Source organism: Artemia sp. Qi Xiang Cuo, chromosome 9 (genome assembly GCF_049724085.1).
Source record: "Artemia sp. Qi Xiang Cuo chromosome 9, ASM4972408v1, whole genome shotgun sequence".
NCBI lineage: Eukaryota > Metazoa > Arthropoda > Branchiopoda > Anostraca > Artemiidae > Artemia > Artemia sp. Qi Xiang Cuo.
In genome coordinates this window covers 26,759,002-26,772,452 of record NC_142802.1, presented here as the reverse complement: position 1 = coordinate 26,772,452, position 13,451 = coordinate 26,759,002, and the positions used below count along the sequence as shown (strand labels likewise).

The window sequence follows — 13,451 nt, the reverse complement described above, 5'->3', positions numbered from 1 at the left end:
TATGCCTGGACTATTTCTACGATATAAGCCACACGGGAGTGAGCAATCTTCTCATGAATACCTGAACGTACAAAATGACAACAGGCAGGTTTTCCAGTGGCTATTCAAATACTTTGCTCTAAATTACAGAGGAGGAGAATGATCTCAATCAGTACCAAACTGCTTACTAAAGAAGTCATGACCAGATTATGCCTGGAGTATATGAAGGTGCACATAACTGAAATTCGGGGGGAGGGAGTGGAGGGTAAATATCAGAATTATCCTAGGGGTCTACTTGATGCTTCAATTAAGTGATAATTGACCCCCAAATTTTCTTTGGAGATCCGTCGTACCAATATCAGGAGGAATAATGCCTCTCCGTCCCTCCCTCCTGTATGCAGGTATGTATAACCCTGCCATTACAGGAGGTCTAAACAGCCATGTAAGAAAACCAATGAAATAGAGAAGCTAGTGTCATAAGCTTGAAAACTTCTCATAAATAAAGGTGAAAATGAAGCTGACTGGGCAAATGCTCTTTAATTCCTACTTTATTAAGTTCAAGATGAACCCTTATTTTAACGTATCTTTATTTTAAGAAAGAATACAGCTATGCTAAGCGTAAAACTTACATCTCAAGAAACCCTAACTTACGATAAGGATCATCGTATTGAAGCAGTCTACGGTCTCGTTTCATTTGTTATTTTTTATCCTTTCCAAATTGGTTAGGGGTTTTTTACAACGAATGATCAAGATTGACTCCTTGGCTGTCGTGCCAAGGCTACAAAATGTATTTCAAGAATCTGTTTCGTTCAACAGAGAGCATTTTCATGAAGTTACCTTACACAAGCATTCGAGACACGGCGTATTCCGTTGTTTGGTTTAGATCAAGAGTGGTATTGTAGATTAAGGAGTCCAAGGTGGTATTCCTGAATGATTAGCATTGGCTTCCTGGCGTTTGTAGCATGGATGAAAACGCAAGAAATTGAGACATATATCCAAGTTTTTAAAGTTTACTTTAGGGGCTTAAGAACCTGTGCATTCCATCTATAAGAACATATATTATTGTGCAAACATATACTTTCACCTGGTTTCTAGTTTTTAAGCCAATTGTGGCATTGCTCTTGGTTGAACATGTTCTTTTTCAACAGTACACGAAGAAAATCAAAACGAAAATTGCATTAGAACTTAAAACTGCATGCAAATTTAATGAGTTAACTTTGGTAGCAAGCCTGGAGTAAAAAAAAAAAACAAAAAAAACAGATAATTACCAGGCTAAAGTGGAAAAAAATAGCCCGATAGCGCGTATATTAAGGTTCAAGGTTTTTTATTATAGTAGCCATAAATTACAGAAATTAATATCTTTTTTCGTTGGCGGGGAGCAGAGCTCGTATAACAACGAGAAAAAACAAACAAAAACAATACATCTTATTACTGAAACGAACATAACTATTCTTGCCTGTATTTCTTATTTCAGAAATAACATTGACTTGCCACACCAATCTACCACCAACATACATTCATTCGAGACAATGCTAACTTAATAATACCAATTATCAGGCTACAGTGGGCAGGGATTGCCCATCACAAAGAAAAATACTATTTTAATTTTAATTTTTTCACGCCGAAAAACTCATCCTTTATTATTATAGCTTATCAGGAAGTTATTATGTTACAGAAGGTCGTAAGTACTTTTCTTTATCTTTTTTTTAACTGTTTTTCCCAATGAAGCTATTCTCAGTCAGTAGACTTAACATGTGCTTATGCTGCATTAATATTTTTATTGACCTGATGTTTCAACGTTATACTTGAAATTAACGTTAAACTAACTAGACCTTTTTTTTATCGTCAAATACTTCAAGATAGAACGGTGTAACACAAGAGCAAAGTGACAAAAAGTTCAGTTTTTATCACAATGATTCGAGTATCAAAGGGCTTACTTATTCGCATTTCAAACAATGAAACTTTCCGTTAAATGTTTTTGAAAAGCAACCGGTAAAAATAAATATAATCGCCAACTGGCTATAGTTTATTGCACTCGAAAATACTCTCGGTAGAGTACTAGCCAATTTCGAGCATAAAGAGCCGGGGATTGAGAGGGGTTGTGCTCCCTACAATGATTTAAAATTAGATTGTACCAATTTTTGGCTAACATATTAAAAAATGTGTGTTATTGTTCTCTTATTGTAAGTAATGACAGTAGCCTACAAGGCTGATTCACTATCAGTTGTTGTTGTCGACACTGCATTTTATTATTAACAGAAATTAAATAATTTATACATAAATGTAAAACGTACGTTAAGAGTCATGACCCGTTTTCCTCATGATGCAGATTAATATAAATGTGTGTTTAAAATACTTAAGGTAAAAATACGTAAGTTAAAAACTATGTTCACGGAAAAATTTGTCCTCGTTGATATTTTAGGGTGGCATACGTCCCATCTTCGTTATTCGTTAGCGGAATATAATCTTTAATACAAAAATAAATCGAATAAGATTGAAATCAGTACTTAATTATAGAGTTAAAACTTAAATGTAGAGTAAATCTGTATTTCATTTTATTTTATTTTTTCAGCAGACTTACTTGTGATGTTTTGTAAAAATTTGTTTGACCCAAAGTAGGACACATAAGTGTATCTTTACCTGATAGATACCTAACAATTATTTAAGCTTCATTGTTTAATATCCCCTAAAATAAATGCAAGCAAGTTTTTTAAAGCCTTGAAATACAATGCTCTTTACTGAAAAAAAACGAAGTATACAAAGCCACTGCTGCTCAGAGGTCAAAACCAATACTTGTATTTCTAACCTGTATAGAATTATAACATTGTTCACGTAATTTTTAATAATACTCAAAACTCGTAAAAAAAATTACCAAAACATAATCCAAACTGAAGTGTAACAATAGTGAATTTCTTCTTTTCTTCTGTTTAACACTTGGCTTGATTATAGACGCCAATAAACCCTAAAAAAAATAGGTTTAAAACTCAGTTAATATTTAAAGAAATAGTAAAACCAAGAAGGATAACAAGTCTTGATTTAGTGTTTAGTAAGCTTACTCCTTGTTTTAAATATAGAAATCAAATACTCGAAAATGACTTATTATTTTTCACAGATTCATATAATCATTTCAAATTAATTTGTTTTATTATTTAATGTTTTGCCTCATAAATAAAATAAATATGTTTGTAGAATTTGGTTTTTAGTTTCTTCTTTTTCTCAGCTAATTTTGTCAGGCATGTAAATAAGGGAGGGGGTCTACTGAAAACCATGATGTTTACATTTGTTCCGCAATTTTGTCCTTTCCATTTCATTCGCATGCTATTTAGTACAATGACAGTTTTTTCTCCCCCCCCCCACCGAATTTCTTGCGTAAATTCTTGCGTACATGGCTGCATATAAAGAACAGCATCTAGTGTTTTATAAATACTTTTATAAACACAAGGATAAATAAGATGTCACCTTTTTTATATGTTAATTGAAATATAAGGATCTGTCACATACAAATCGGAATGCCGCTCCAACACGTTCTGAGAATGGAATGGGTCGGGGGGGGAGGTATTGGATAGAACGTTTCGACGTAATGTGGTGGGACATTATTTAAGCCGAGGTTTGCTTTTTTCACCGTGGAAATGATTATTATCATGTTTTTTTTAGAGACAAGTGAAAAAGTTTGCTGGAAGTTTTTACAGATCCAAGATACAATCCACAGACACCCGGTCAGGCGACGGATGACAAAAATTGTATTTTTGAAGACGAAATAAGCCTTCAGGAGATTTTCGAGTGGGAAATTTTGGGAATTTTGGGAGTAAAAAGTTTATTTTTCAAGAAAATTTTCATTTTTACCCATAGAAATAGAAAAACGATAGAAACCCGATTCTCACCAGGTTTTGCTATTAATTCCATTTTTCCAATATAAAACAACGTGACTCCGTGACTTAACAACGAAATCTGGCCTCGAAATGTTGCAAAATGTGACCTGTATTATTTTTTCTATTGTTTTTATCCAAATACGGCAAATTTCACCATCTCAAACTTTTTTGTCTTCCATGAGTCAATACAATATCTCAACCCTCTTGCCCTCCTCTGGTGGGATCCCGTACTGATTTATTTCAGAAAATACAGCTTAAAGTCTAAATATTTAGATTTTAAACTCTGAGATTATAAAATTGCCGCCGATGTAGTTGTCAATAGTTGTGTGTAGTTCATTTGAAGGCCAGTCCTCGTGACTTGGTATAATGAGGTAAGTATATTCCAGGAGAACTTGTTATGCTTTCATGAGATTATTTATTGAGGTAGTTTCTATAGACCGTTGAATAGTTTAAACCTTAGGGGGCAAGGGTTCTCGGAAGATCTTCTCTGTAACAGCTGATCAGGTACATGAAAAAGGATGTTTTAGGCCTGAATATTCAAATGATGTACGTTCATCTCAACTATTTTATCTCAAAAGTTCTATAAAGTCTTTGTATATTTCTTAGGAAGTGGATTCCATCTTCCATTTCCCTTTGGTTTTTACCTCTGAGCAAGGCTAGATAGATTTAGCTTCCCTAACTATTAGTGGTGTTAGTAAGAATAAAATATGGCCCTGTTTAATTGTAGTAACTAGTCTTTTTAAGCTACAGCATCGAAGCGGTTTAGAGTGATTGCAGGCCAAATGTTCTAGTCATAAACAATATGCTTTTTATTTATACGCTAGCTTTCGATCTTTTATCTAACTGATTTTGGTATATATTTTAGGTACAAAAAAGACAATCGAAGGGACTATAGCTTGCGTGGTTTCACAGCTGGTATTTCTTTACATACTACAACAATTTGGTAAGTATGGCAATACAACTATTTGGTAACTATGACAATTTAATTTTAAATTGTTAAATTAAGCCAAACGAGTTCAAGTTCAAGTTCTTTATTAATCAATAAAAAAATTTTGACAAAACTATCAAATTAATTACCCACAGTGAGAATAACTCGTGTGTGGGTTTATATACACTCAACAATAAATAACTAATACTATCTCCAGATACCGGAATAAAAAGATTGCTCTTCAACTCTCCGTACGGTAACAACAAACAAAATCCGCAAAAAATCAAAATATAAATCAAATTAATAATTACTGATTAAGTGATTCATTAATCTAATTTTATTATTAACCAATGAATTATTCAAATATGTAAAATTGTGGAATTTATTCCGATTATATGTAATACTCTGCCTTGGTGAAAAACGGGACCTTTCATATTTTATTAAAGCCTGACGGACAACAGAATTGTCACGGGTCCAATATGCATGAAAAATCTGATCATCATCCTGAAAAAAATTATTATGCGAATAAAAACACTCAGGAAAAAGATCTTGAACATGTTTAATCATATAAAGAACAGAATAGGAAGAAAGGAAAAGTTCCAGTGAAAGGATATTTAATATTTGATACATACTTTTTGTTAACGATTTATCAGGGTAAGAAAATGGTCAAGGTAGGCAATTTTTCAGTAGACGCCGAGCTTTATTTTGTTGCCTCAGAAGAGGAAGAATATGAGTTTTAAAAGTATTCAAAAAAAAAATGGGACAGTAATTTATATATGAATGCACTAGAGAATGATTAAGAGATTTCAGGGCAAAAAACGGCAGAATAAATTTTAGATGATTCATCATACCAATATTTCTTGCCAGTTTCATGCAAAGATAAATTACATGGCTTTTAAATGATAAACTTGAATCCAGTATTATCCCGAGATATTTAATATCATCAACTCTTTCAATTTCAATAGGTAGGCCTTGAATATTAATCATCATAATTTCCGATGCTGTTTTCCCAGTACGAGAGAAGATGATGAATTTTGTCTTATTACAGTTAATAGTCAATTTATTTCTCGAAAACCATAAGATAAGCCTCGACAGTGCTGATTCCAACCTAATCTTCAAAGATGTAGAGTCGGGGCTTCTGACATTGCATGCCGTGTCATCGGCGAATAATATGTTAAGGCCAATATCATTGATGCTATTATTGATATCATTAACATAGATAAGAAATAGGAGTGGACCCAAAATAGAGCCTTGTGGGATTCCGACTGACTGAGATTGAGATACTGATGAGGAAGGAGTATCACCTCCGTCTACATACTGATTTCGGTTTTTTAGGTATGCCATTACTAAATCATTAACTGGGCCTCTTATGCCGCAGTTATCAAGTTTAGTATGCAATATTTTATGGGAAATCGTATCAAATGCCTTTTTAATGTCTATAAAAATTGTAGCACGAGTATCACCTTTGTTCAGGGCGTCATGAAAAAACTGAGTCATTGCCATACTAGCATGTTCAGTAGAGTGAGACTTCCGGAACCCAAATTGTATCGGACTAAAAAATTTAGATTTCATTAGAAAGCTGACTATACGGTTATATAGGCACTTTTCAAGCAACTTCTCAAATGTAGACAGGATCGAAATCGGCCGATAGTTTGTTGGGTTCTTCGGGTCTCCTCCTTTATACAAAGAGATAATTCTTGCAGACTTGAAACAAGAAGGAAATCTTCCGGTTTTAAAACAGAGGTTGAACACATGGGAAAGCGGGTTTACAATATTTGGTGCTATACACTTAATCTGATTAGTCGACGACCCATCGGTCCCTTCTGAAGATCCATTCTTTAAAAGGTTTGTTGTAAGTAAAAGTTCATCTGGGGTTACAGGAGTAAGAAAAATGGAGCAATTGAGAGACGGGGGTAGATATGATTGAAAGTCCTCTCCAGTTTTATTATCCAGATGACGGGCCAGGTTGTTTCCAACAGTTGACGCGGTTTCCTCGCCAATTTTTGCAAAGTGTATATTTAATGCATTGATAACTTCCACTTTCCCTGTAGCCAGTTTAATTCCATCTTCAGCTATTAATTCATCAGGAAGATCATGGGTCTTATGTTTTCCTAAGCTCTGATTAATTATTTCCCATGTCTTCTTGGGGGACCCTTCTGCTTCAACAAATGCTTCGGCGAAGTAATGACTTTTTGCTGATCTTAAAATTTTTGTTAAATAATTTTTGTATCTGCGAAATTCAGCTAATTTAGCTTCAGATGGATGCATTAAGTATGCCTTATGTAACAGAGTCTTATTTTTTATTGTTAACAGCAATCCAGGAGATATCCAAGGCATAATCAGATTTATATTATTTCTTCTCAATATTTAGCGGAGAGGGAAAGCATTATTAAAACAATGTTTAAACTGATTAACAAAACATTCAGCAGCATAATCAGGGTCCGAAGACTCTAAACAAGAAGAAAAGTCACTTGAAGAAAGCAATACTTTAAGTTTACTTAAAGAGTTTCCATTAGGCATTCTCATTTTTCTATTAGTAGGCCTATTAAACTCTGTAATCAAGTGAAAGTCAGTCACAAGCATCAAATGGTCTGAAAAATCTTCAATAACCACATCACTAGACTTTAGTTCCAGATTCGTAAACAAATTATCAATAAGGGAAGCAGAATCTTTCGTTATTCTTCTTGGGACTCCATAAGCTGGTAAGAGACCACCGGATAAGCAAACAGATAACAAGTCAGCCCCGTCAGAAGATATTCCTTGGAAATTACCACTTGAATTATTAGAATTATATAAATCAATATTTAAGTCACCCATGAAAACTATTTTTGGATATTTTTTCGAGGCAATATGCACAAAATCATCAAAAAGTTCCATGAACTTTGAAGCAGGATAACTTGGAGGCCGGTAAAAAACACAACACAAAATTTTCATACCATTTACATCTATTTTAACTGCCAAAAATTCAAACGCCATTTCAAGATATAGGTGATAAAATTCGCTCACCAAATCTGACTGAATTGTTGATTTAATGAAAAAACCTACCCCTCCCTGTGTTATATTAATCCAATTCTTATGAAAAAAAGTATAATCCTGTTCATTAATAAATGACTTTGTTAAATCATTTAAAAATGTTTCACAAGAGGCGATACATCTATATTATGATGAGAAATAAACAGGGATATTAGATCAACAATATTTAATAACCCGCGACAGTTCAAAAATGCCATTCTAAAATTAGAGCCTTTATTAAAAACTTGGTTGGGGAGAAGATATTTATTTTTGAAATAGAATGAACCATCGTATCAAAATCATCATCATCTTTGCATAATTTCTCAAATATTTTACCTAAATCTAGTGGGAGCTCCTCAAAATTACGGATTCTATCATCCATTATCTCGATGCTGGGTATACTTATTGACAAAAAGTGACTTACCAACCATACGGAGAGTTAAAGGAGACACAATTGTGGCCATAACTTCTTCTTAAAGAGACAAACATAAACAAAAAACAAGAAATTTATAACATGAAAACCTTGCAAAAGAAAAATCAGGAATATTGCGTAAAAAATTAAAGCAAATAAATATAAAATTTTGATAACAAAAAAAAAACACATTAATAGAAAACCACATGATACTCATTCTGATACTTTTGTGAACAGGCCTCCGAAAATAAAATAATAATGATCCTCACACGATCATAAACTATAAAGTTACTTTACAACAAGACCACCAAACACAAAATAACAAAATACTCCACAAAATAATATAAATCTAAACTCAGATTACTACTATCCAATTCAGTTATTGATCAGCTCTCTCCCATATCACCGAACCATTTTTTTTATCTCAAGCCATACGTGGGTTCCTTTATTTTTAACCCGAGAAGCAATAATCATTCCAGACTCCTTCATCTCTTTTGCTTTAGTGAGGAATCCTGTGCATAAAGTGTTAAGTGCTGGAGGAAGTTCCGTGCAAATTCTTATTCCAGAGCCCTTAAGCTTAGATACGTTTTGCATAACTAAATACGCTTCAGCTTCATTCCTGAGCCTAATTAGCACTGGATTAGCTGCAGGTTTAAGTGTCTGACTTTGATTACGGCATCTATTCGTTATATTAACAGTTTTTCCACCTAAGCGGTAACATTTGTTAATTGACAAAGATGACTCAATTTTTAAGGTATTCTTAAGTAGATCTTTCACGTGAGCTTCAAGGGATTGATTCGGATTAATATCTGTAGGTGAGCCGTGTACGATCAAGTTCGAACTTCTTTCCATTATTTCAATTAGTAGCATTTGACGCTCGAGCAACGAGTTCTTCTGCTTTTGCTCTTCCAGTGATCTTTCTAATTCGGCTATTTTCCTATCTCTTTTTAAAGCCTCATTCCTTAACACCTGTATCTCAGAAGATAAATTTTTAACTGCAGTTATTATATCACACTGCTTACTAAGTAGTCGGTCTAATTTTTCTTTTTGGAGCTCATTAGCTTGGTCGAAATTGTCTTGAGATACTGGAATATTCATTATATAATTTGGCGATATGCCCGAACACAATTTTTTTTTTTTTTTTTTAAAAATCATTAAACGAGACTTACTCGCAAGGGGGGTGATTGAATGCCCCCCCCCCCCCAAAAAAAAAAATACAAAGAATGTGTTGTTGAAAGAAAAAGTTCTGTTGAATCAACTACAGTTCAGGTATCCAGTAATTGCGCAATTTTAATCCTTTCATTCACTCATATGTTTTTCAATTAGGATAGCTATCTATTTCATATTCTGGTCTTTACAGTACGGTAGCTAGATTCATACTGAAGCACATTTTATCTTCATTTATTTCTGATATCAATCTTTTCTTAAATTTTTGAGATGTGGCTATTCAAAGGCGTTGTGTGATTTCTATTTTTATTATTATTATTGTTTATGTTTATGCCCAACTTCCCAAAACTGGGTACGATGGATCGAATGATTCACTCGCTTTTTTCAAATGGGTTAAGTCTCTAATTCTTTTTTACAGAAATAATTGGGAGAGGAGCCATTTGAAGCCAAGTTTTTTGCCATGTCGTGAAGGCTTCAAAGCTTTCTTTGTTTAAAAACCGGTAATTATTAAATGATAAAAAAAGAAGGATGCCATTTTGGAATTTTTGCTCTCCTGAAAAATTTAGGTTATGCAAGTTATGTATTTTTGAATTACCTCAGCCAGGTCCGCCTCAAACAACTGTTTCCAAAATCAGACATTCCAGAAAATAAGATTCTACTTTTCCTTTTTGTCCTAAAACGGAGCCATCTCGTTATAACAATTGTTTTCATCTCAGGGGGTTTCATCATGGGATCCAATAATCCCATCCCCAAACTAACTTCTTTAAAAAAAAAACTAGTTTAATGGCGTTTTCCATTAACACTCGGACTCAGAATTACTTTTAGGTGTTTTTTTTTTTCACCTGATGCTCATAAAACATGTCTAATCAGAATGTCCAATTCTGATCTATAGCAGGAAATTAACTGTATACCCGAACATGAAAATTACGGATAATTATCATTATGAATGGATTCACTAGAGGATGCCAAAAACGCCAACAACATTCTGTTCTCATGCTAAACGGATAAATATATCACGGTATCAGGTATTTTTGATGATAGTGTTTAATTGCCTTGGTTGAAAATCCTTTTCTTCCTTTAAAGTAACCCCCCCAATGACATTTTCCTTGAAGTATAATTCAAACGCATGCTTAGACAGACATCAGTGTCTAGGCATAATTCTTTGGTTCCGATCCTAATTTGCCTCATGAGCACTGGAGATGCCATGTTTTTTATGTTGTCAGTGTTTTGAATTGCCATGGTTGCTAAAACCTCATTCTACGCCACTGTATCTTATCACCGACATTAAAATCAGGACGTAAAAAAGAAGAAATTGATCGAAACTACTAATCTTTGAAAGCATAAATGAAGCTTTAATTAGAAGTTCAGAAGCTTAATAGACTTGAATACTTTAAACGTAATTAAAGGTGGAGTTGAACTTTCTATTGAGCTCAGTAACTTTCTATACTCTTTATGGGACTGCTAGTTTTTAGCTCCTATCAACCGCGTCAAATATCCAATTCCAATTCCCTTTGCTTTCCTCTATAATTTTGTTCAACCAAGTAGATTCTTCACGGTTTATGACAAAAGTCTTAATCGCTTTAAAACGTAATTTCAGATCATTTACAGTTGTTTGTCAGGGAACATGTGATGAATTTTTCATCTTAATTTACTTGTTTTTACTTTAGCCCCGGACTTCGTGAATGGCTATGCATGGACGAAAATCGCCATTGCAGCTTCAGCAGCAGCCTTGATTGAAGCATTTACAACTCAAGTGGATAATTTGGTTCTACCTCTCGTTTTTCTCATTCAAATATTACTTTAAACCTCAAAATGGAATTGTAATTTTAGCGCGATTTCTAGCACTTATATCTTCACCAGTTTTTCCTGAAATTTTTGCTTATTGAAATTGATGCATATGAGAAAACTTTCCATATATGTGAACTATGAATAATTGCATGTTGTTGCCGTTTTAGGTGAAGACCGTGAGAGATTTTTTTTTAAATGTACTTATTTAGAAAGTTCTTCTTTTATGGTCAGTGTAAGTAGATATTTGTTGCTCTAAAGTATGAATAGAACAACAGAAAACCGTTTTAAAAAAAGCACCAGGTAGATAGAGAGAGAGAGAGATTTATTCTAAACAAACAAACAATTTAACATAAGTTTAGCGGCCACCCCAAGAAGTAAAAACTTGTCCAAGGGGGTGGCAAAAATACTCTAACAAAACAAAACAATAAAAAAAAACGAAAAAAATAATAACCTATCCATATCACTGTCCCCAAACAGCACCACAAACCTTAAACCTTAACATCTTCATTAAATTTGCTATCATATTCACAATCATCACCCCCAGGAGCCATAAAAATTTACCAATATCATTATTAAAAAAAAAAAAAAAAAAAAAAAAAAAAAAAAAAAAAAAAACCCTAAAATTAATACTTACTAAAAAGCATCCCTTTAATTACTATCTTAAACGAAGAAATATCACCTATATTTTTTATATTTTGATCAAGATGGTTCCAACTTCTGATCCCCCTGTGAAGTAAAGAAAACATCGATCGGGCCGAAACTACCAGTGGAATATTAATCTCTGCAGATGACCTAGTATCATAATCATGGACAGAAGATCTCAGGTTAGCCAAGCTATCAAAACACGGGAGGTTTATACCCCTCTGAATCCTAAAAATGAATAGAAGTGTATACAACTCCCGTAATCCGGAAGCTGGCAGTATCTTTACACGTTCATACACGTTTCGTACCGAATCCCGGGGTTGTAGGCCATCTAACAGCCGAACAGCGTTGTTTTGTAGAACTCGTATTGGCCGAGCAATAGAAGGAAATGTTCCAAGCCAAACGCTACTACAATACAATATATATGGATGGATAAGGGAATAATAAAGAAGGCGCATAACAAAAGGAGGAAAAAAATGCTTAAGTTTTCTCATTATACCCAGGTTACGAGACACGGTTTTACAGACATAATGTACATGGCGCTTGAATGATAAAACATCATCAATATAAACCCCCAGGTACTTATAAGAGCACACCCGCTTTAAAGCTCCATACTGTGTTGCAATATCCTGAAACCATGGTAAAGCTCTTCTAATTAAAATTCTAAGTTTAATAATAACAGAAGCATAATGTTAAGCAGTCACCATCTGAATGTTGCGTTATTATGTTGCTATTATCATGTACAATGTGTTTTTTCAATTGTATTTCCACCAATACCATCTATAAAGTTTGTTGTATATCATTAACCAGGCAAAATAAAAGGAATGGCTTTTGTTTCATTTTTTCCAGTTTTTTTTTTGCGGGGAGGGGGGGGGGGGTCATCACCCTTCATGTTCTCCATTTTATTTTACTGAATGGTTGGATTTTGTTTTTCTAGGGGGTTTTACGGTAAGAACAAAAATTTTAGTTTGTGTTTTTTATGTGGTCCTACCACTGTAGGCTGGAACAGTAATATTCTGAGAATAAGAACCTCGATTATGACCTGAAGCTAAAGCACGGACGAAGGTGGAAATTTTATTAGTAATTGTAGCTCCAACTTGCTCAATCGGGCCAACTTACGTGTATACAGAAAGCATCCAGTCTACATGAGAAAAGCTAGTCTTATTCTGAGGGAAAATTTTTAGGTAAAACAAAAATCATCCGTCAAACAGAATTTAACTGCTAGAAACATTATATTTGCTCAAATAAATGAGAAACATACTTTTTAAGTATTAACGCCCAATTTGGTATAAGAATCCTACTGACAATTGCTGGGGCTGAGTTTTGCAGCTGACATCCTTCTATGATTCTTTGTTCACAGTTGATATGTGTTCATAACACTTTGCAAGCTATATTTCAGAGGTGGGTAGAAGGAGAGAGAGCATCAGGTTTGTAAATGTAAAATCATGCAAAAAGTACATGAAATGAAAATGGCAGAAACCGTAAAAATTAACATAAGTTTATCCACTGGTTAAATAAAATAACATAAAAAAAGTTTTTCTATGCTTGAATTCCCCTCCCCTTCATCAGGTGGCCGGCGTTTACCCCCCCCCCGGTGAATACCCCTCCCCCCCCCCCCAGAAAATACCTCCCGCGGAAAATAACCCCCGGAAAA

The 13,451-nt window shown here is 34.0% G+C and overlaps 1 protein-coding gene across 1 annotated transcript in view; it reads left to right on the top strand.

The window, feature by feature from the left end:
• Nucleotides 1-13,451, top strand: part of LOC148948507 (dolichol kinase-like) — a 43,161-nt gene extending 29,710 nt beyond the window's left edge. Inside the window, exons 5-6 of the mRNA XM_089093958.1 lie at nucleotides 4,714-4,791; nucleotides 11,035-13,451. Coding sequence (XP_088950084.1) covers nucleotides 4,714-4,791; nucleotides 11,035-11,171 — 215 coding nt within the window. The 3' untranslated portion in view covers nucleotides 11,172-13,451. The remainder of the gene's footprint in view (nucleotides 1-4,713; nucleotides 4,792-11,034) is intronic.